This window comes from Colobus angolensis, unplaced genomic scaffold (genome assembly GCF_000951035.1).
Source record: "Colobus angolensis palliatus isolate OR3802 unplaced genomic scaffold, Cang.pa_1.0 Scaffold140, whole genome shotgun sequence".
NCBI classification, from domain to species: Eukaryota; Metazoa; Chordata; class Mammalia; order Primates; family Cercopithecidae; genus Colobus; species Colobus angolensis.
In genome coordinates, this window is record NW_012114489.1 from 2769955 (window position 1) to 2793929 (window position 23975).

At 38.3% G+C, this 23975-nt stretch overlaps 1 protein-coding gene across 1 annotated transcript in view; it reads left to right on the plus strand.

Annotated features, from left to right (window-relative positions):
- POLA1 (polymerase (DNA directed), alpha 1, catalytic subunit) overlaps positions 1–23975 on the plus strand; it is a 322128-nt gene that overhangs the window by 20375 nt on the left and 277778 nt on the right. The window contains exons 7-19 of the mRNA XM_011935154.1: positions 386–478; positions 908–995; positions 1300–1501; positions 1590–1768; positions 7278–7390; positions 8460–8576; positions 10105–10179; positions 11284–11422; positions 12131–12285; positions 16675–16759; positions 18109–18170; positions 20217–20306; positions 22442–22558. Coding sequence (XP_011790544.1) covers positions 386–478; positions 908–995; positions 1300–1501; positions 1590–1768; positions 7278–7390; positions 8460–8576; positions 10105–10179; positions 11284–11422; positions 12131–12285; positions 16675–16759; positions 18109–18170; positions 20217–20306; positions 22442–22558 — 1515 coding nt within the window. The remainder of the gene's footprint in view (positions 1–385; positions 479–907; positions 996–1299; positions 1502–1589; positions 1769–7277; positions 7391–8459; positions 8577–10104; positions 10180–11283; positions 11423–12130; positions 12286–16674; positions 16760–18108; positions 18171–20216; positions 20307–22441; positions 22559–23975) is intronic.

Here is a 23975-nt window from a genome sequence, read left to right on the forward strand (position 1 = left end):
CATTTCCCATAAAGACTAAGCTCTCATTTAGAAGTGTACTTCTTTTGAAGTGACCATTAATTAAAATGACTTAACAACACCACCATGTAGTTCTATCTTGACAATTTTTAAATGTAATATTCTCAAAGAGTAAGTAAAAGTATGCTAAATTTTAAAAAGAAAAAATTGGGGAGGGGTAGATTTAATATCTATTTTAGTTTTCTTGTGATTTCTATAGTATCGTTGCTATAGTAACCACAGTACATGCACATAGATGGGAGTGGGGAGGGGGGAAGGAAAAGAAAAGAAAGCTTTGCTGATTGGGCTTCAATGAGTGAAGAAGTATACTTTTTCTGTCTGTGGTAAACCAAGCATGGCAGTGAATATGTCTTACGTTTCCTTTTAGACACCTCAAATAACTCCACCACCTGTAATGATAGTGAAAAAGAAAAGATCCATTGGAGCTTCCCCGAATCCTTTTTCTGTGCACACCTCCACGGTAAAGTGTGTAGAGATACCTTCAATCTTGATTTATAGGATTGCTTTAAGCTTATTTTGTTGCTTTTCTATATGAGGGAAATACCTTTAAATTTGTTTTTGATTTTTGTTTTAAATTAGGACTCCCATTCAATTTATAGTTTCATGTATTTCAAAAATAGCATGTGCCTGCCTTTTTCATAGTAAATTTGCAGTAACTAGTGTGTGTTTATTATAGGTATTACAACTGTGGTAAATGCAATAATTTTCCTCCCAGAAGCAAGTATTTTTTTGTAAACCTAGGTAACAGTAAAATAATTGAAGCTGTTACATTAATAATACATAAAATCTTTTTATAAAAGGGAACTGTCATTATCTTTGGTCAGGGTAGGACAGTTGCATATTTTTAGTATGTAGGTCTAACTGACTAAATATTTAAAAACATTTACAGGCAGTTCCTTCAGGAAAAATTGCTTCCCCTGTCTCCAGAAAGGAGCCTCCATTAACTCCTGTTCCTCTTAAACGTGCTGAATTTGCTGGTAAGTGTGATGTCAGGCAAGAATTGCAAGAGTGTTGAGTGGTTTCTGTCAAAGATGGAGGCCCCATGATGGAGGAGGTAGAAGAGATTTTGAAGGTGTTGTGATGGCAAGTTTAAATGTGAAGATTTGAATTCATAAAAATTTCAGTAAAAGTTAAAAAACCCAATTTGGAGATTAAAGAGAAATGCAAACATATAGAAAAGGGACAGGCTGCTATTTTAGTGTTGGATAAGCCTTTGTGCGCCTTGTGTGCCTTTGTGTCATGGCACTAGCACATGATAAGAATGTGTGATGATGCCTACAGGCGAACCTGTACAGGTCGAGAGTACAGAAGAAGAGCAGGAGTCAGGGGCAATGGAGTTTGAAGATGGTGACTTTGATGAGCCCATGGAAACTGAAGAGGTGGACCTGGAGCCTATGGCTGCCAAGGCTTGGGACCAAGAGAGTGAGCCAGCAGAGGAAGTGAAACAAGAGGCGGATTCTGGGAAAGGGACCATGTCCTACTTGTAAGAGCATTTTATGACTTTTCTGGCAAATAGGACTACAATTTTTCTGTTGGATTTTGAAAGGTTTTTGAAAATGTGATTTCTGCAGAGGAAGTTTTCTCCCAGATGTCTCTTGTTGGGACATTGGTCAAGAAGGTGATAGCAGTTTCTCAGTGCGAGAAGTTCAAGTGGATTCCAGTCAACTCCCGTTGGTAAAAGGGGCAGATGAGGAGCAAGTATTCCACTTTTATTGGTTGGATGCTTATGAAGATCAGTACAACCAACCAGGTAATCATACATAAGGTTAACTGTATGCCTTTAACTCAGAGTAGGACCTTTCCCTTAAATATTTTATTTTTTGTTTCTTTTTGTGTTGTCTTTTTATTTTATTTAATCAATTTCTGTTTTTGTTTTTTCCTTTGTCCCTTAAATACTTGAGTGGTTGTAATTAGCTCAGGTCAGGCCCTGCCCTCACTTAACATGTATTGTAAGAGAGTGACACTCATTCATTGTAAGTGAATGCACCACCCTGATGGAGAGGAGCTATGGTGTGAATAATCCTTAAAGATGCTTATTCCAAACATCAGTTACATATGGTTTTGGAATGTGTGTTTGTAGTTCACTATTGATGTATCTGAAGTTACAGGAATGCACTTTAATTTAAAGGGAATCAGTCATTAATTTGTGTGTTTCTTCAGCAAATTTCAATGCCTATTGTGTGCTAGGCACTGAGATGGGATGAATAAGCTGGACAAATTCCCTGCACTATAATGGAGCTTATGTTCTAGGAGGGTGGCACTGGGTGGGGGCACATTAGCAGTAAATGAGATAAATTGATAAATGATGTAAAGAAAATTAGTTGGGCAATGGCCAGGGGAGGTCTGTCTGAGAAAATGACCACTGGACTGAGATTTGAGGTATTTGCAGAGCTGATAAAAGGGCATTTCAGCTTAACGAGTCAGTACTAGCAAGGCCTAGAGGGAGTAAGGAGGAGGCCTGTGTGGTTGTAGCATAGTAATCAAGTGACAAGATTGGTATACAATGAAGCTGGAGATAAAGACAAAGGCCAGATAATATAGGACTCTGAAAACCTCGTTAAGGAGTTTGAATCTTCTAAGAGCAATGGGGAGGCATTGGAGGGTTTTAAGTACAGGGGGTGGTAGTCACATAATTGGGCTTACATTTTAACAGGAGCAGTGGTTTGTGTAGAGAATAAGCACTGTGGTGTGTGTGTACGTGTGCACACACACGTGGAGGGATAGGCTGGTGTGGGGTAATGGGGAAGTGTGGAAGCCCTGGAGATCAGTCAGTCCAGGGCAGGGCTGCTAGTTACTTGGACCTTGGTGGCTGGAGAGGAGAGAAGTAAAGGCATTTGACATGTCTTTTGACACAAGCTTGTTAATGGATTGGATGGGGGAGGTGACAGAAAGGAGGAATCAAGGATGATTTTTAGGTCATCCTAATGTGCTAATACTGTGAATTCTTGACTCACAAAAAGCTCGGAGGCTGTTCATTGTGGCTCTTTGAGCCCATCTTCATTGTGGGACTGTGTATTGCAAGATCTGTCGGATTAATGTTAAATACAGTAGGCACTCTTAAACAGAGTTGTCTTTATTTAGATCCTTTTTTGGATCTGTGGTACGTGCAAATAGTGTATTTTTCAAAGCGGTTTCCTGGAGGCTGTATCTAGTGAAAAGAGAGGGAGTACCTAGATGTCAGCAAAGCAAGCGTATGAGTAAATTGAAGGCCGCATTTACCTTAGAGATAATCAGGCATTGACTTTAACTGGAAAAATGTTAATTATCTCTGGCAGGGGTGGGGACGGTCAGAAGCATTAATATGCTTCTGCTTATCAAATATATATAAACTCTTGAGCCACTTGAGTAGCACACTGCCATGTATTAGTTTCTTAGGAAAAGATATAATCAATTTTAGAAATGATATTTTAACCTACTTTAGGACAAAATGATTTGATTAGATCCTCTCACCTCTTTGACTACTTTGTTACTCTATTGGAAGGCGGGCAAGTGTGATTACATGAGACTGAGCAGATGATTTCCCATCCATTGCTGAAACCCAGGGCTGCCCCATTGTACAACCTCAGGGAATACCATTTTCACGTGACCTTCCTGGAGCACAGCAGTGTGACTGGTATTACCTGGAGCTGGGCAGCACAGTGTCCTGGCTATCCCAGTATTACTCCCTGTGTTTTGCTGCATCTGCTTAATGCTGTATTTCATTCCTTATCTTGGTTAATGGTCCCATCAGAACTAGAAACCTGAGAGCCATCCTTGATTCCATGCTTTTCTTCACTTCCCTTTCCAAGTCTGGTTAGTTTTCTCTGCCGAAAATGGACAACTTACCTTCCCTTTCTCCTCATGTCTGCTACCCCAATCCCTTCTTGCCCACTGAAACAATTGCACCAGCCTCCTAATTGATCTCTTAGCTATCGTTCTCCATATCATTGCTAGAGGGACTGATCAGAAGGGCAATTCTGACCACGTCATTTCCTCATTAAAAAAAATCCTCGGTGGCTACTGCCTACAACATAAAGTCCAAACTCCTTAGCAAGGCTTCTGATGCCTGCTGTCTATGAATTTTGTTCCCTAGAAATAGTTCTCTGTATATACTTTGCTACTCTTTATACCTGTGTTCCTTTACTCATTATTTTTTGTCTGATTGGAATGCCCTCATCTGACATGCCCTCATTCTTTAAAATTCAGCCCAGATGTTATCTCCTGGGAGTTTACCTAAACTTCCAGACGGGTCTAGGAGCACTTTCTCCTTGTGACTACATCATAGGCTTTCCCACTGTAGCATTTGTCCTATTATTTTGAAATGATCTGAGTCTGTGTTTTTCTTTGCCACAAAGCCTGTAAGCTCCTGGAGGGCTGGGATCTTTTATTTCCAGCATCCAGCAACAATGCCTTGCACATAGTAGGTGTTTAATAAATAGTTGTTGAAATAAACTGCACAGTGACTGACAGTCCTGTAGATGCAGGTGAAAAATTTCAGAGACTAATGTTGTATTTGCTACTATTACTGAGTTTACATCTTAAAGCTTTGTAGCTTTGTGGGGTATGAGAATGCGTAACACAAAAGTGAATGGTTCCCCACTCCCCCACAACCCCATGAAGTAAATACACCCATAAAGCTTCATATTGCCAGCGTCAGTTGCCACGGATTAGAACCTTAAGAAGCAGCAACCTTCTTTCTTATGTGAAAATGAGTTGGTTATTTCTACATTTTGTTTACTGGTTGATAATACTCTTAGTAAACAGAGTATTGTTTTGCAGGGTAAGGATCTAGAGCTGCATTGTCCGCTGTGGTAACCACCAACCACCTGTAGCTCTTTAAATTTAAATAAATTAAAATGCAATACAAATTAACATTTATTTTCTCGGTCACTAGCCACATTTCAGGTGCTCAATAGCAACTGTGGCTAATAGCTACCATATTGGATGGCTCAGAAACAACAATTCCATCATCACAGAAATCTATTTCAACTAGTGCTGGTCTGTAGTGACAAGTGTTGGAAGATTGAAGCATTGAAGCACAGCTATATTGGCAAAGCAACCAGTTTATGATATATGGTAGTGTTGAGTTCCTGGTACTGAACATAGTCATGGATGGGCTTTTTCAACCAATATTGGAAAATATTTTGCAATTGAAAGAGATACTAATTTGTTATTGATCTGTCATCCAAATGCTGAGGCAGAATGAAATTTCTGGTGCTGGAGAAGGCCTCAGAGATCAGCTAGTCTAGTTATGCACTTAAGAAACTGAGGCTCCAAAAAATATAATAGCTCTTTAGTGGTAGAAGCTTGGGCTTCTCACCCTCGGTCCACTCTGCTGTTCTGGTTCCCTGGTACTTCTCAAGTTGTGTTCTCTCCTATGGCACATCTTTCTCTGTTATTGATGCCAACGGGTTAAATAAGATAGCTTAAAAAAACTCCTTTAATCTCAGAGGGTTGAACACTTTCATTGTGATAGCAGGTAATGATCACTGAGCTTTGGTGAAATCAATGCTGCTAATAAAAATGAAGCACTCCAAAATACCCTGTTATTGTTTCTCACTTTCTAACAGATTCTAAGTAAGTCAGTTGTTGCTGAATGCTCCATAATTATGAAAAGAATTTTACTCTTTGCATATGGGGAGATATCCTGTCTTCATTATGACTTTTTCAAGGTTGAATAATCCTGACTGCACCTGGTTTCAGCTAGTAACTTTGGGGGGAATGTAATCTTTGTTTACCATGATCTTTTTTGTGGCAAATGAGGCATAAACAGTGTCAAATGTGTTGCATGAAGTGTGATATTAGTTTGACTGTAAAATGAGCTATTTGAATCTTTGAATCCAATATTAGGGTCTTTATTTTTCTTTGCATGGCATTTTGTTTTTCCATCTTTAACTGTTGTGAGGATGACTTTTAATTTTTTGAGTTACTGTGATTTTTTTATTTTTTAATGTTCCCATAGTCCTTCCTTCCCTCTCCCTCCCCATCTACCCTCCCTGTTACCCCCCTAAGCTGAAAGTCTCAGAACTCTTGTAGGAATTTCAATCATCTATGGGTGCAGCACACCAACATGGCACATGTATACATATGTAACAAACCTGTGCGTTGTGCACATGTACCCTAGACCTTAAAGTATAATTTAAAAAAAGAATTTTAATCATCTGCAGAAATGAAAATTCTTAAATCGTCTTATTTCTACCAGGATGTGTGACAAAAGGAGTCACTGATGAGTAGTCTTTGAAACTGGGGTAATTGGCCTTTGCATGTGCCAGAATTTTCTTAGTGTCTCAGATAAGTGGCTGTGTTGAGTGGCTTTGTTGATTACTGCTGTCTAATTATTCATGGAGCCCAGGATTTTGCACAGTGACCATCTCCTGGGTTGACTAACAAATGTTTGCAGTCTGTTCTTCGTGGCCAATTTTCATAAACAGTGATTTGATGTCTTAAAGGGCATGGTTTTACTTTATGGTATTCATTCCTTAGGGATCTCAAAAGGAGAGCATCTACTGATTTGGTTACTAAACCATTTGTTAAACTGAAATAGAATAGAAAGGAACATTCTAAACACTACCTAGTTAGACGTCCTAAGTAGCTGTGAGGTAGAAAAGGCGAAATAGTAGTCCTTATTGTGAGATATTTATTATTATATGGAATAAGAAATATGAGGTAAATTATGTTTTTCCTAAACACAGTTTTACATATAGAAAAACACTGATGCACTAGTTATCCTGATACATGAATATTGGTTTTCATAGGTAAATACAAGTGCTAAAAAATTATAAGTATATTCTCAGATCTGTAAGTTGTCACAAGAGGCTTAATTATGAGATTTGTTGAAAAATCCTTGTGTTTGTTTCTCTTTTTTTTTTTTTTTTGAGACAGGGTTTTGCTGTGTTGACCAGGCTAGTCTCAAACTCCTGAGCTCAAGCGATCCGCCCACCTTGGCCTTCCAAAGTGCTGGAATTACAGGCATGAGCCACCATGCTCGGCCTGTTTTCTTTCTCTTAATCTGTATAATCCTGGTTGTGGGGAAGGTGTTTATGCCAAGTTAGAGAGTCATTCTGTCCCCTGTCCTCTCAGTGGTCATACATTGTACCATTGTGTTAGTGTAGTACTGAGTAAAGAACTGGTCTTGGGGAGTGGGAAATGGATATATTTGCTGTCAAAATGAGTTATCATGAAAGTATAAATGTGTGGACACATTCAGTGAGCCTCTATATTGCTCCTTTAATTAGGTGAAATTGAAATGTTTCTTTTCTCGTGATTTTCACTTATTTCAGGTGTGGTATTTCTGTTTGGCAAAGTTTGGATTGAGTCAGCTGAGACCCATGTGAGCTGTTGTGTCATGGTGAAAAATATCGAGCGAACGCTTTACTTCCTTCCCCGTGAAATGGTAAACATTAGTGATTAGCTTTTAGTTCTCAATAGTTGAATCTGCCACACATTCTGTGTTTTGCAGCCAGCTCTCTGTCTTTCAATAGGGCTACAAATTCTCTACAATCCTGATGCTTCTTTCTTGCTGCTCGCTTAGTGACCACTGATGGTCAGCAATTCTATTAGACGTTGGGAAAAGTAGAAAAATTAAAGTAGAACTCAGTTTTTCAACTTGTTAGAGTATAAAAGCTTCTGAGTTTTAGTATATAATGCTTTCTTTCCCTCACTCCTCATTTCCATGATAATCAGGGTTGGAACTATAAGGTTCTAAAATGTGACATGGCATTTGGCCCAGTTTTCATGGTTTTGCTGCATAGACAGCAGTGGTATTCCCGCCATTGCCATTTATTAACAAGTTCAATTCTATTTGCTTTTCCTTTTTTTTTTTTTTTTGAGATGGAGCCTAGTCCTGTCGCCCAGGCTGGAGTGCAATGGCACAATCTCAGCTCACTGCAACCTCTGCCTTCTGGGTTCAAATAGTTTTTCTGCCTCAGCCTCCCGAGTAGCTGGGATTACAGGTGCCTGCCACCACGCTGAGCTAATTTTTGTATTTTTAGTAGAGACAGGGTTTCACCATGTTGGTCAGGCTGGTCTCAAACTCCTGACCTCAAGTGACCCACCTGCCTCAGCCTCCCAAAGGGCTGGGATTACAGATGTGAGCCACCATGCTCGGTCTGCTTCTCCTTTTTTATTGGGACTTAACATCCCCATTTCCCTCTCAGCCCCTCCCCATGTCAGTTGAACTGTGGAGTCTCTTGGTCAGGATTTACAATACTTACTCATCCATTTTGTAGACTTGATCATCTTTATCACTGATTTGTTTTTATTATCCCATTGGGAGGAATTGGGCATTTGGTTTAGTACATTTTTTGGGTCTGTTTGTATCTTCGAACTTATCTGTAAGACTGCTATTAAATGTTTAAATGGGTGAGGATGAAAATTGATATAGACGTGGGTTTTTGGTGGTTGAGAAGATCATTTATGTATAGATGCTTTTTTCCCCTCTGTCCCCCTCTCTGGGATAACAGAAAATTGATCTAAATACGGGGAAAGAAACAGGAACTCCAGTTTCAATGAAGGATATTTATGAGGAATTTGATGAGAAAATAGCAACAAAATATAAAATTATGAAGTTCAAGTCTAAGGTTTGTATTTGGGGATGTTTTTTTCCAGCTCTGTTTGTTGTTTATTTTCTGATTTAGCAAATAGTTATTGTATATTTTCTTTGTGTAAAATGCCTTCTGTGCGGCTATAATTTATTGAATGGAAATTTCATAGGTATGAATGTAAAAACAGTATATTAGATTTGCAAAAATATTTTTTCTTTCTCTTTAAACTGCTTATAAAATAATGTTTATTAGTTTGAATAGAAAGATAATCCATAGCAAATTAATTGCCTCTGGTGCTTGCAACATGTCTTGTGCTCTCACTCCCAAGTGGAGAAGAAACTGCTATGATCTTGTTTGTATTAGTTGTTGCCAAGGTGTTTTGGTTAGAAAGTTAAGTAAGGTTTTATTTTTAAAAATCAGGGACTGTGATACAGTCTGATAGAATGAAAATCTCTGGTTCATTTGCTACTTATGATAAATTGTCCTGATTTTAGTGAGATATTGATGCCTTTGGCCATAATTGTGGGGGCTATAGCCTGCTCAAAATACTAGCTATTAATAATGATTGCAGGGAGGATTGAGTTACTGAAGATAAAGCTAACATTATTAACTATTTGAGTTTTGAATTGTGGCTGATGGGTCAAGTCTTTACAATTCTAGAAGCAATTGTGATATACTGGTGAAGAGCATAGGTGCTGAGGCCAGACTACTTGTGCTTTAAGTCCTAGCCCTACTGCTTAATAGCGTGTAACTTGGACAAGTGCCGAATGACTTTTTTTTTTTTTTTTGGATGGAGTCTTGCTCTGTTGCCCAGGCTGGAGTGCAGTGGTGCGATCTTGGCTCACTGCAACCTCCACCTCCCTGGTTTAAGCAGTTCTCCTGCCTCAGCCTCCTGAGTAGCTGGGATTACAGGCACATGCCACAGTGCTCAGCTAATTTTTTTTTGTATTTTTAGTAAAGATGGGGTTTCACCATGTTGGCCAGGCTGGTCTTGAATTCCTGACCTCAAGTGATCCGCCCGCCTCAGCCTCCCAAAGTGCTGGGATTACAGGCGTGAGCCACTGTACCCAGCTGAATGACTTCTTTGTGCCTGTTTCTTCATCTGAGAAATAGGGCCCTATTTCAACAGTTCCCGAAAGGGTTAAATTCATTAATTCATATTAGATGATTAGAATAGTCCTTGCCAGATAGCCAACACTCAGTAAATATAAACTATAATTATAATGCTAATTATTATTCTAGCAAGATGGAGTTGCTTAATATCAAATAGTAGCAAATCATTTAATGCATTAACATTGTAAAAAATTTTAATCTTTTATTGCCCCTCTTGAATGCAAATATTTCTGAGTTCTGTAGTGTCTAAGATGAGTCCTTTTAGCATTTTGACACTGGTTGTTTTAGTTCCAATTGAAAGAGGAAAGGGTACCTTTTTGGCTTTATTTACCTTTGTGTTCCATAAGAATTCTTGATGATTAAATACAAGAGCATGTATTGTATGTGTAAAACTGGTTAGTTTGTGAAAAGTTTTTGTCTTAAGGATTTTTAAAAATATCTACTTACCCAGCCAGTGGAAAAGAACTATGCTTTTGAGATACCTGATGTCCCAGAAAAATCTGAGTACTTGGAAGTTAAATACTCGGTAAGTCAAACAAAGAAAATTACTGGGTTTTGCTTGAGAATGACATTTTTCTGTTTTTGAACTTTCAACTGACTTTCAATTACAAGTATTGGTAGGGCTTCTCAAGCTCACAGTTCAATGAGGTGGATTTATAGTAATGAATAATTGAAATGGATAAAATTAATTTAAGTATATAGACTACAGGTTACACTGCCTTTCTCTGCTTTCGAGTATGCATCTTTAAATAAATAAGGTGAAACAGCACGACTGTTTGTCAAGTAGAAAGAATGCCACACGATGGAGTTGGACATCATTAGTCTGTTGAAGTGTCCCTTATGAGCAGTGGAAAGGTGAGAGAGGCGTGTCAGTAGCATTGCTATAGTGCTGCTCTTGGTCCTGTGACAGGCAAGGTCATTGCTATGGGATGTTAATTAACTGGACCTTAACCTCTTTTTTTTTTTTTTTTTTTTTTGAGACAGAGTCTCACTCTGTCACCCAGGCTGGAGTGCAGTGGCACAATCTCAGCTCACTGCAAGCTCTGCCTCCTGGGTTCACACCATTTTCCTGTCTCAGCCTCCCGAGTAGTTGGGACTACAGGCACCCACCACCACGCCTGGCTAATTTTTTGTATTTTTGGTAGAGACGGGGTTTCACTGTGTTAGCCAGGATGGTCTCGATCTCCTGACCTTGTGATCCGCCTACCTCTGCCTCCGAGAGAAGAAAAACTTAAGAACTATTTCTGACAGTGGTGATGAAAAGTATTTTCAGTGGGTTCCACTCTATTGCTTTCATTATTCTAATGGAGTGGTACTTACTTGGCTATTGTTTATCAGTAAGGCATGTACAGCTCTGGACAGAAATTCTCTTTTGGGGGAGCTTCTTGCCCTGTTTTTCTTCTAATGGATGTCATCAAGATGCATTATTTTGTCATTGTGAATTGGTTTTGTTTCCTACTGTGAATTGTTTTGGATTTCATTTGTGGCAAATTACGTTTCATATATATCAAAGGGGTTTCTTCTGTGCTTCATAGAGAGGCTTTTGTTTATTTCAAATATAGACTTTGGAAAATGCAAAGTAATAGTTTTAAACAAAAAGATTTTTTTTTTTTTTTTTTGCCTTTTTCAGGCTGAAATGCCACAGCTTCCTCAAGATTTGAAAGGAGAAAGTTTTTCTCATGTATTTGGGACCAACACATCTAGCCTGGAACTGTTCTTGATGAACAGAAAGATCAAAGGACCTTGTTGGCTTGAAGTAAAAAGTCCACGTAAGGAAAAAAATATGCTCAGAATGCTGAATAGATTGCTGATAGATGTGGTTTTTAAAAGGGAGGTTAGGAAATTGATCTATTTATTTTAATGTGTCTACTTCCTTTTCTGTTTGTTTCTTCAGTTTTCCTTGAGTGAGTATAGGGAGTACATTTGGAATCACCTTATCTCTGTAATGCCTGGCAGTTTAGTCTGAGGGAGGCCTTAGTTTGGGGTGCATCCCTCAATATGCTGTTATTCATATGTACTTCTGACCTGGCTGATGTGGCCCAGCTGTTCTGCATAGTGAACTGCTGACCTTTGAAGGAGGAGAATCGCTATTCAATATAGATAGTGCATGTTTGGCCTGTTACCTGATGTTTTTCAGTAATTGCTTCTATGATAGTCTGCTTTGTCTTAAAAATGTTTCATGATTCCTCCAAGGCAGTGTTTCAGTTTTTTTAAAACCTATTTTGGGTCCTGGATTCTTTGGAGAATCTGATGAAAGCTATAGACCTCTTTCCCAGGAAAATGAACATATGTACACACACGTGAGGATTTGCATACAACCCAGTAATGTGGCTTATTTTTAGTTAGATGTTATAACATGTCATTCTTATTAGAAGGCAGGGTTGAAGAATATGCCAGTTAATGACAGATGTCTTAATTATAGTAGTTTTTCTTTTTCAGTAAATAGCTATTGATCTGTTGTATCTATTCTTTTTCAGAGCTCTTGAATCAGCCAATCAGTTGGTGTAAAGTTGAGGCAATGGCTTTGAAACCAGACCTGGTGAATGTAATTAAGGATGTCAGTCCTCCACCGCTTGTCGTGATGGCTTTCAGCATGAAGACAATGCAGAATGCAAAGAACCATCAAAATGAGGTTTAAAAAATGGGACAGATTTTGTACCCATGCCTTAGATGCGATACTTGCCTGAACTTGCAGAGCTTTGCTTTAAGAGAAAGTTGTTCTTTTTGGAGGGGAAAGAATACTAATTCACTACTAAACTCTTATTATAGAGAATGAATTGAATTTGTCTAGTGTTGGAGTTCTTTCTTAAAGACTTAGATTGCTGAACTTATTTTTGTCTATTAAATTTTTTACTTAGGAGAACTTCAAATGGACACAGACAGAATAATAAAATGAACTCCCCATAACAATCACTCATATTCAGCAGTTAGCAAGATTTTGTCACACTTGTTTATTTCTCTCCATTTTTTGTCTTCTTGAAGTATTTTAAAGCTAGTCTCAGCAATTGTGTCATTTTCCCTGTAAACTTTGGTATGCTTCTCTCAAAATGTGGTATTTCTTATATAATACCCTTAGCACACCTAATAACATTAACACTGACTCCTTGGTATAATCTAAAATACTCAGTCCATACTTAGATGACTCCGTCTCTCAAGATGCCTTTTAACACTTGGTTTGTTTGAATCAGGATTCACATAAGATTCACAGATGGTGTTTAATCTCTGTGCCTCTTGAATTTCTTTTAAATAGGAAGAACTCACTCCCACTCTCCAGTTTTTTTAATAACATTGAAAAATTAAAGAATCATTGTTGGTTGTCTCGTAGAATATCCCATTTTCTCTATTTATTTGCTTTGTTGTGGTGTCATTGGACTTTTCCTCTATACCAGGGGTTGGCAGGCAATGAATTGTCTGTAAGCCAAATCCAACCTGCTACCTATTTGTGTAAGTCAAGTTTCATTGGAAGACACCATGTCTACAGCTGCTTTTGCACTATGACAGCAGAGTTGAGTAGTAACGTTGACCATATGGCCTGCAAAGCCTAAAATATTTACTGTCTGGCTCTTGAAAGAAAAAGTGTGCCGATCCAGCCTTATCCTTCATATTTCCGCATACTATAAATGAGCTCTAAAGGATCAAATTAGATTCAGGTTCAACTTTTTTAGCCAAAATGCTTTATAGGTGATGCAGTGTACTTCATATTACATCATATCAGAAGACACAACGTCTGGTTAAGCTGCTATTAGTTGATAAAGGCTGGGATCAATGGAAAAAAATAACCTGCTATTAGCGAGTCTGTGTCTGATTAGCAGCTGAATGAATGAGAACTGTTGTAATTCTTCATCAGCTTTTCATCTAAGGTTTTTTAACCTTGACACTGTGTGTATTTTGGGCCGGATAATTCTTTTGTGGAGTACTGTGCTGGGCATTGTAGGATGTTTAACAGCGTCCCTGGTCTTTACCTTCTAGATGCCAGTAGCATTCCTCCCCTCTAGTTGTGACAACCAAAAAATGCCTACAAACACATCATCAGATGTCCCAAGGCCAGGGGATGTGTATGTGTGTATAAAATTACCCCCAGTTGAGAACCACTGAGCTAATGGCTTCATTTATTAGTCATTTTTGCCTGAATTAGTTATTTTATTAGCAGCTGTAAAATGGTGGTTTTTTTATAATTCTGTCCATGGTTTTTAAGTTTTTCTATAAAATTAAATTTTTCTCTTTAGCCAGTATTATTTGGTTATGCCATAATGGTTTATTGAGGAAAGACAGGATAAATGCTTACTTCTTTCTCTTTTATTGCCAGTTGTCCTAGTAGGAGGTTGGGACCTACATTACATGCAGTCGTGACTGATGCTTTATTTATTTATTTATTTTTGTTGTTATGTTTTAACTTCCTAAGCGCTTTTGACATTAATAGGGATCTTCTTTAACAGCATTTTGTCAGTATTTTCACTCTGATTTTTTTTTTTAGTTTGTGATTTGATTTTTTTTTTTTTTTTTGAGACAGAGTCTCACTCTGTTGTCTGGGCTGGAGTGCAGTGACGTAGTCTCGGCTTACTGTGGCCTCTGCCTCCCAGGTTTAAGTGATTCTCCTGCCTCAGCCTCCCGAGTAGCTGGGATTACAGGTGTGGGCCACTATACCCGGTTAATTTTTAGTAGAGATGGAGTTTCACCTTGTTGCCCAGGCTGGTCTTGAACCCCTGACCTCACGTGATCTGCCCACCCCAGCCTCCCAAAGTGCTGGGATTACAGGCGTGAGCCACTGCACCTGACGTGATCTTTTAATAATAGTTAATGCGTTAGATGGCCATAGTTCATAGTTAAGTGTTTGGGAGAAGTTTAATTAGTAGTTAGTTAAAATTTTAAAAAAGTATCCACCTCTAGTGTCCAGATTGAGGTTTCCAGTTTCCATTTTCTTTTTTTTTTTGAGACGGAGTCTTGCTCTCTTCCTAGGCTGGAGTGGAGTGCAGTGATGTGATCTCCACTCACTGCAACCTCTGTCTCCCGGGTTCAAGTGATTCTCCTGCCTCAGCCTCCCGAGTAGCTGGAATTACAGGCATGCATCACCACCATGCCTAGCTAATTTTTGTATTTTTAGTAGAGACGGAGTTTCACCATGTTGGCCAGACTGGTCTCAAACTCCTGACCTTAAGTGATCCACCCACCTTGGCCTCCCAAAGTGCTGGGATTACAAGCGTGAGCCACCGTGCCCAGCCCCATTTTCTAATAAAAGGAAATTGGGCTCTCTGGAGTAGTGGCTGATTCAGGGAAGGAAGTGTCCAGGATGTCTGGAACATCTTATACCAGAAAGCAAGGACAGTATTAAAATCTACTGAAGATATGTCAAAAGGACTCAGGAATCAACTTGAAGAGTCTTCTACTGAACAAAGATGGGACAATGTGAGGGTAAGAATAAGTTTAACAGATTGCAACACATCAGATCCATGAGTTCATAATGATATTGTCTGCAATGACACCACATTGATCACTTCTGAAGGAAGCTAGGGAACCAACTCATTATTTTGAAAACTGATAAAGGGATTGAATGAATAAGTTTTTTGACTTTTCTGAACACATACTATACCTCAGCAACCAAATAATTGATATGGGGAAGTTTCTCTTCATAGAAGGTTTCAGCTAATAAATGAAAGATAAATGGAATAGTACCACTTTGTAATTGCCAGTGAAATAATGGATCTAGGAAGTGATCACCAGTGGATACTTATATCTCTAAGGTAGAGATGAGCAGACATTATGTGCCTGTGCCTTTTGATAGAAGTAATCAGCACCTCTGAAGTATTCTTGCTCCAAAATTGAACCTGATTTTGATCAAGCTTTTAGACCTAACTATGAATTTATAGGCAGTGTGGAGACAGAAAAACAAGTTAAATGATGCTGTTGGGACACAAGCAGTGGAATCCATTCTATGGGGCACTCTCTAGGACAAACAGCCTGGTGTCTTTAACAAATTGCAGGGGAATGACAGATGGGATAGGGTTGTATCTGTAGTTTTATATATCAACCATTACAAAGTATGGTCCTTACGTGGTAAATAAAATTGAGATAATTGGAAAATATGAAAATTTAAATTCTGCCTGGATAATTGATGATTTTAAGAAATTACTATTCTTGTATTAGGTGAGATAATTGTGATTATATTTTTCAAACTTCTTATCTTTCAGAGTGGTGGTGGTTGTCAGCTGGGTGAGATTTTGCCTCTAAGGGGACATTTGACAATGTCTGGAGACATTTTTGGTTATCACAATTCAGGGCATCTGGGGATGGTAATACTGGCAACTAGTAGGGAGATGGCTGGGGATGCTGCTGACATCATACAGTGCACAGGACAGCCCCCACAACAAAGAATTATTTGGCCCAAGATGTCAATAGCTCCACGATTGAGAAACCAGTTTTAGAGATTGATGCTGAATCTTCCCAGATAAAGTGATGGGTTTGGGTTTTGCTTCAAAATAATCTAGAGAAAGGAAGGAAGTGGGTAGGGTTATAGATGAGTTGATAATTGAAACTGGATGATGGCTATATGGGAGTTATTTTATTATTTTGTCTTTTTTAATGTGTTTACATATTTGTATAATAAGTTTAAAGTATTTATTATTTTTTGAGACAGAGTCTCACTCTGTCACCCAGGCTGGAGTGCAGTGGCATGATCCCAGTTCGCTGCAACCTCTGCCTCTTGGGTTCAAGTGATTCTCCTGCCTCAGTCTCCTGAGTAGCTGGGATTACAGGTACACGCCACCATGCCCAGCTAAGTTTTGTATTTTAAGTAGAGATGGAGTTTTACCATGTTGGCCAGGCTGGTCTCGAACTTGTGACCTCAAGTGGTCCACCTGCATTAGCCTCTCAGAGTGCTGGAATTACAGGGATGAACCACCACGCCTGGCCAAAGTTTTCGTATGTATTTAAATGTGTATCTTTAAATATTCTTGGTGGTTTTGGTGAGAATGCAGAATATATAGTAGCAGTCTGGTAAGTGGGTTTTTTCCTCCTTTCTTTGCAGATTATTGCTGTGGCAGCTTTGGTCCATCACAGTTTTGCATTGGACAAAGCAGCCCCAAAGCCTCCCTTTCAGTCACACTTCTGTGGTATGTATTTTTTTTAAGCTGGTTTACTAACAGCTTGATTTGAATTTCCTTATTTTTTTTTCCAGCAATTGCATCAGTAACTTGTTTTTCAAAAATTGTTTTCAAGAATAGTGCATATTGTTAAAGAGCATTTTGTTTTGTTTTGTTTTTTGTTTTTGCCGTGGAAACTAAGTTTTATTGGGTTGGTTGCCTCCTATTCAGCTGGTTCATTTTTTTTTTCTAGGAGCAGAAGTCTGGAGTCTATTTGATATCTTTTTTTTGTTTGTTTCAATGGTTGCTCTACTGAAGTTGAGTAGTTTTTTCCTGGGTCAAAATAGGCTTTAACTATTTTCTGATGTCATTCTAATAGCCTATCATAGAAGCTTGATCAAAGTTTTCTGTGTGATGAGGCAAGATGCCAAGGAACAAATATTTACCTATTTGGGAGGAGTTATAGTAATATCAATTGGAGTTGAGTTGTGCCATGCATAAAATTCAATGGATGAAACAGTTCCATGAAGTTCTGCATGTGTGTTTTATGAGTCAGTCCTCAAGGAGGAGACTATATTCCATGATATATTCCATGTTGAGAGCTTGGCCAGTTACCTAAGCATTTTGCTGTTTTTTAAAAAAGGGAATAATACCATTGACCTATTATATTTCCTGGGATCTTTTTCAGCCCAGAAGCAGAGATTAACTTGGCCAGCCTCTCGTCTGGTTTTCTTGGGTATTAGGAAAGTAGGACTAAAACATGCAGGGAAGGGAGTGTGAGGTATGATTGTTGTAAAATTTTACCCCTTAAGTGGGTGGACCACATGGAACAAAATGACGATGAGAATAGCCTGGAAAATATGTAGAAGAGAGCAATCATGAGCTCATTTCTTTCTTTTCTTTTTTTTTTTTTTTTTCATGAGCTCATTTCAACATGCATTTATTCACTTCCTCTATGTACGTCACTATGTGAATAGCTGTTGTGTATGGTAAGGAACTTATAGTGTGTAATGGGGAAGCTTTTGTCAATTTTACCTTTTGAGAAGGTTGAACTGAGTTTCTCCACTGCTGTTTGGGGCATTGGTGGTGGTGGGATTTCCTTTGAGGAAGACTGCTAAAATCTTCCATTCTGACTTCATTGGATAGGTAGCAAATGTTTCATCAAAGCAGTTTTAACAACTGCAGGGACTTAGGGTTCTATGCTTGACTATTCTTTTGAGGTCATCAGCATGACCAGTAGAAGTATTTGATGATCCTCCTAATTCTTTAGGGATGGGGGGAATATATTTGAGACAGTTTCGTTTGGAAACATGTACTATATGATTACCTGAAATTAGACTAAGATGGGTGTTGGAATCTTTTTTTTTTCCTTTTTACAGTTGTGTCTAAACCAAAGGACTGTATTTTTCCATATGCTTTCAAAGAAGTCATTGAGAAAAAGGTAAAATGTTCATTATATGAAGCACCTGTTTGTTTGGAGAGAGAAAGAAAAGGGGGGTGGTATGGACTAGTAGAAAGAAGCTGTTTCACATTTTGTTAGATTCATTCCTGCCAGATTGGACTATGACATCGACCCATTAAAATGTGTTAGACATATACACCTAGAAGCATTATTTAACAATGTTTAAATGTTTTACTACCTAAAAATAATGGGATTCTGTACTGTATTGGTGGTTGGATAGGCTCAAACCCCCCTCCAATAGCTTAATTAGGCGCTTCTCTAAAATGCATGATCATATGATTACTGTTTTGGGAAGGTGTTGGATAGAGTCCCTCCCCAGCTTGAGGGAAGACAAATGAAATTGGAAATACTGTGGATGTTAAGCCATGTATTGACAAAGTTGACATGGGGCTGGCCAAAATGGATCAGTGATCTCTAAATTCCAGTGTGCTCCATGAAGAAGTTTTCATGGGTTCTTAATAAAATGGGGAGGAGTGGGAAGCAGTATAATGTAGTGAATTTTTCACAAAGGTAAGTGTATTCAATCAAAATAATTTTCTTTTATGGATTGTAGTTTCTTTTACGAAGTAATGATATTGATACATTTTTAGGTTTTTTTTTTAATGTCCTCACTTTGCAAAAGTAAGCAACTTCGTCGGGTTCTACTTATTTTATTTAATTGGCTTCAGAAGTCCAGTAGTTGGAAGGTACTATTAGATTAGGCTATTATTTGTGAAGTGCCGTGAATTACACAACCAAGTAAAATGACCTAGGAAAATTCCATTACAGTCAAACCGACTTTTTTTTTTTTTGAGACAGAGTCCCGCTTTGTCGCCCAGGCTGGAGTGCAGTGGCGTGATATTGGCTCACTGCAGCCTCCACTCCCTAGTTCAAGGGATTCTCATGCCTCAGCCTCCTGAGTAGCTGGGATTACAGGCTCGTGCCACCACGCCTGGCTAATTTTTGTATTTTTAGTAGAGACAGGGTTTCACCATATTGGCCAGGATGGTCTCAAGCTCCTGACCTCAAGTGATTCACCCGCCTCGGCCTCCCAAAATGCTGGAATTACAGGTGTGAGCCACCGTGCCCAACCAAACTGACATTTTTAAACTGACCTAGTTGTAGAAAACATATAACCATCAACTTCCATTTTTAGAGATTTTTAATGAGTGGATCTTTTGAATACCTGATTTATAATCAGTAATCCAAATAGAAGCCTTTTGTGTGAAGATAGGTTTTGTTTATACTTAAAACACTTATAATTCTTTTTCTTTTTATTTTTTTGAGACAGAGTTTTGCTCTTGTTGCCCAGGCTGGAGTGCAATGGCACAATCTCCGCTCACTGCAACCTCCACCTCCCAGTTTCAAGCAATTCTCTTGCTTCAGCCTCCCAAGTAGCTGGGATTACAGGCACGTGCCATCACATCCGGCTAATTTTATATTTTTAGTAGAGACAGGGTTTCACCGTGTTGGTCAGGCTGGTCTCGAACTCCTGACCTCAGGTGATCCACCTGTCTCGGTCTCCCAAAGTGCTGGGATTACAGGTGTGAGCCACTGCACCCAGTCACTTATAGTTCTTAAATATGTTTGTTTTTAGTCTAGTTTCTTATTTATCAGTTCTTATCTTACCATTTGGAATTATTTTATACAATCCTTGGAATTTCTTTGCCCAGTAAATACATAAACAGTGAAGTCTACCAGGGATTATGTAGGAAAGTATGTTTTTGATAGGTACTCTGATTCATATGCTCTGAATGTGTCTAGATGCACAAGCATGTCGCTGTGGAGGGACATTTCTGTATTTTATGTTGCTCAGCGCTTAAAATTTTGCTTTATTCACATGCTTATTACTAGAATGAGCTCCTCAGAGACTTTGCAATTATTACTATGAAACCTAGAATCAGGAATTTCATTGCTACGTTTAATTTTGAAATGAATGGTGTCTTTTAACCCTAAGAAATCTTACCATAGTTGAACAAGAAGCCAACGTACAGTACTTGCTGACAGTAAAGAGTCGTCAGTGACTGGTGTGTTTTTATCTAACAGAATGTGAAGGTTGAGGTTGCTGCAACAGAAAGAACACTGCTAGGTTTTTTCCTTGCAAAAGTTCACAAAATTGATCCTGATATCATTGTGGTGAGTAGATGTTTGATCATGTTGTGGGGAAGCTCTTCATTTCTTAGTTCTTTTCAGTGTGACTTTATTGGTGCTTTTGAGCAGCAGATAATCTTTTCAGAGTGAAATGATTCTGTGGACTGGTGGGAATTGCTGCTAATAGGAGAAAAAAATAACAAGCCCACTGCAAGATAGTTTTTTTTTTCTCTAGTATAAAAGCAACCCATGACTTAGTGTTGACGTTAAGGATTGTCTGGCTATTTATGCTTAGAGACCAGCACATAAGTAAATAAATGTGTACAAACGGAGTTATCGCCAAAATCTTGACTTAGTAGTTATATGGTGGTCACAGGAGTTTATTAATTCCCTTAGTTTAGTGCAAGTCATAAAACTAAGTATTTTAATTTTATGAGTTCAGTGGATCTCTATGACATATTCCTTTGAAAACTCAGGGCTCAGAATTGATTTTTCTCTTGACGATCCAGTATGTCCCCACTAGACAGCTTGAGCTAATAATTAATTGAGCCATTTTTTGCCCCAATACCTGAGAGTCATAAAGCAACATTTTGCTTTATATATCCTCTGGCCTTTCTAGTTTATAGAATATGGAATTCCTTCATTTGTCTTTTTTCTAGGTTAATAGATCAATCATTATTTTTGTTTTTTTTCAGAGGAATGTAGGCTATAAATGCCTATATTTTGGATGTGATATGGGTAATTTGGGTACATTGAAGTCTTGCAAAAGTGTTTGCCGTATTCTTCCCTACATTCATTTTTACTCTTGGATACCCTTATTTGGCTACTGTATGGCTAGCATCCTGAGTTCCTGTGGATTGGAAGCGATATCTCTGCACCTACTTCCCTTATGATATTTCAAGACCTATCTTTAAAGTTCCAAAAAGATTCTGTCCACAGTGTTGTACTGTGACATTCTGTCTCAACACCAGGCCCTCAATCAGCCTCCAAAAACAACAGTGTCTTGGACCCCAAGGAGATGCCATGAAGCCTGGGAAACCTGGTCTGGCTTCCAGTGTTAGAGCCAAGTCTACGTGTGAGAAATCTAGATGTAAGATGGAATTCTGACATGAATTTGGGTCCCTGATTCTAGGTATTATAATTTGGAAGTGAGACCTCCTCCAGGCCTTTAGGTCTTCTAATTTAATAAGCAAAACTACTATAAATATCTAGTGGTAAAATACACATAACATAAAATTAACTATGTTGACCATTTTATAGTATACAGTTCAATGGTATTAACTACACTCATAATGTTATGCAACCATCACCACCATCCACCTCTGTAACTCTTTTCATCTTGTAAAACTGAAACACTGTACTCATTAACTCCCCATTCCCTCAGCCCCTGGCAACCACCATTCTAATTTTTGTTTCTGTGATTTTGACTACTCTAAGTAATGGTATATATTTTTAATTAAGTTTAATAACAAGTATATTTATTGATGTGAATTATTTTAAACTTCATCTAAGTTTTGATAAACATAGGCAAGTGAATCATGTTCACATGTTGGAAATTATGGAAATGAAATCTAGTTGCATTTTTGAGATAGTTTCTACTCTATATAGTTTCTTCGTTTTTAACAAGTTTCTTATTTGAACTATTTAGTGGTGTTATATATTTATCTTGTTGCATATCACTTATGAGTCTAAATCAGTAGTGTTTGAACTTAATTTTTAAAAAAGAAGCTACATGCAGTTCCTGAGCTTTTGAAGAAGTCTTACATAAACTGTCATACAACACAGGCAGGTTCTATGTTTTTAAGGAAGCAAAATGGAATTATTTGAATTTAGCTTTTACCGATCACATGAAAAGTATGGGACATTAAATTTGCATTTGCCTCCGAGACTGTGAGGCATGAGTTGCAAATTAAAATACATCATATGAGCCTTGCATCAATTAGGATGAAATAAAGTTTATTCCAGCAATCTGCTTAGCAGCCTTGTTAATGTCAAGGCTAATGAATGCTGCTGATGAATAAATTCCTGAAGAAGAAAGGACCCCCAATCGGAGGTAAGTGCATGGTGTCTTCAATTAGAGACTAGAAAAAGAAAGGGCAAAGAAATTCTGTGCCTATGAAGATAAATCCTCTAATTTGCATTTGTTATAACGTTATCAGCTGCCTTCTTTTTCTGACTAGGGTCATAATATTTATGGGTTTGAACTGGAAGTTCTACTGCAGAGAATTAATGTGTGCAAAGCTCCTCACTGGTCCAAGATAGGTCGACTGAAGCGATCCAACATGCCAAAGCTTGGGGTAATAATAATTTTCAAAATCTTATTTATTTATTTATTTATTTTAATGTGGGGTAGCTACCAGGGAACACACTATACTTTTTAAAACAGGAATTGGTTATCTTCTTATAGGAACTTCAGTACATTTTAACTTTGGCACTAAATATCTTTTCCTTTGAATTCAGCATATTATTCGTAAAAGCCTCTGGTAGTTTTTAAAATCATCAGCTAGAATCTAGGAATAGTGAACAAAGACAGCACATGCATGTTACCTTCACTTTGTCATTCCTGAAGTGACAGCCCTTAGGGCAAGGTTGCAGGGTTCAGAAATCGTTGAGTGTTATCATTTAGGAAGAAGATGGGAAGAATGAATGGAGGAGAATTGATGTTGGTTGTATAAGAATGCAATATTGCTTGATGATATCTTGTAATTAAAAAAAAGGAAAAAAGAAGGCAATGAACTAGTGCTTTCTGTGTTAGTTACCTCTCATGACAACTCCAGTTTTATTTTATAGACAGTCTCATGGGGTAACATAACTTGTTCTGGATCATGTAACTAGTAAGGGGGAACAACTGAGATTTGAACCCAGGCCTGAGTGACTTAAAGCCAATGTGTACTTTTCATTCTACCTGCTTGCTTCATGTATGAAGGTTTTTGCAGTTTTTGTGTGAAGCACCTTCTTCCTAAACCTGATACTGCTCAGTGCTTGAAATCTTATTTTTCTTAAAGCTTATAAATAAAATGGACGTGTTGCCCCATCAGATAAGTTAGGAATCCGTACCTTTTTTTTTTTTTTTTGAGATGGAGTCTCTGTCACCCAGGCTGGAGTGCAATAGTGCGATCTCGGTTCACTACAACCTTCACTTCCCGGATTCAAGCAATTCTCCTGCCTCAGTCTCCCGAGTAGCTGGGATTACAGGCTCGCGCCACCACGCCTGGCTAATTTTTGTATTTTTAGTAGAGACAGGGTTTCACCATATTGGCCAGGATGGTCTCAAGCTCCTGACCTCAAGTGATTCACCCGCCTCGGCCTCCCAAAATGCTGGAATTACAGGTGTGAGCCACCGTGCCCAACCAAACTGACATTTTTAAACTGACCTAGTTGTAGAAAACATATAACCATCAACTTCCATTTTTAGAGATTTTTAATGAGTGGATCTTTTGAATACCTGATTTATAATCAGTAATCCAAATAGAAGCCTTTTGTGTGAAGATAGGTTTTGTTTATACTTAAAACACTTATAATTCTTTTTCTTTTTATTTTTTTGAGACAGAGTTTTGCTCTTGTTGCCCAGGCTGGAGTGCAATGGCACAATCTCCGCTCACTGCAACCTCCACCTCCCAGTTTCAAGCAATTCTCTTGCTTCAGCCTCCCAAGTAGCTGGGATTACAGGCACGTGCCATCACATCCGGCTAATTTTATATTTTTAGTAGAGAC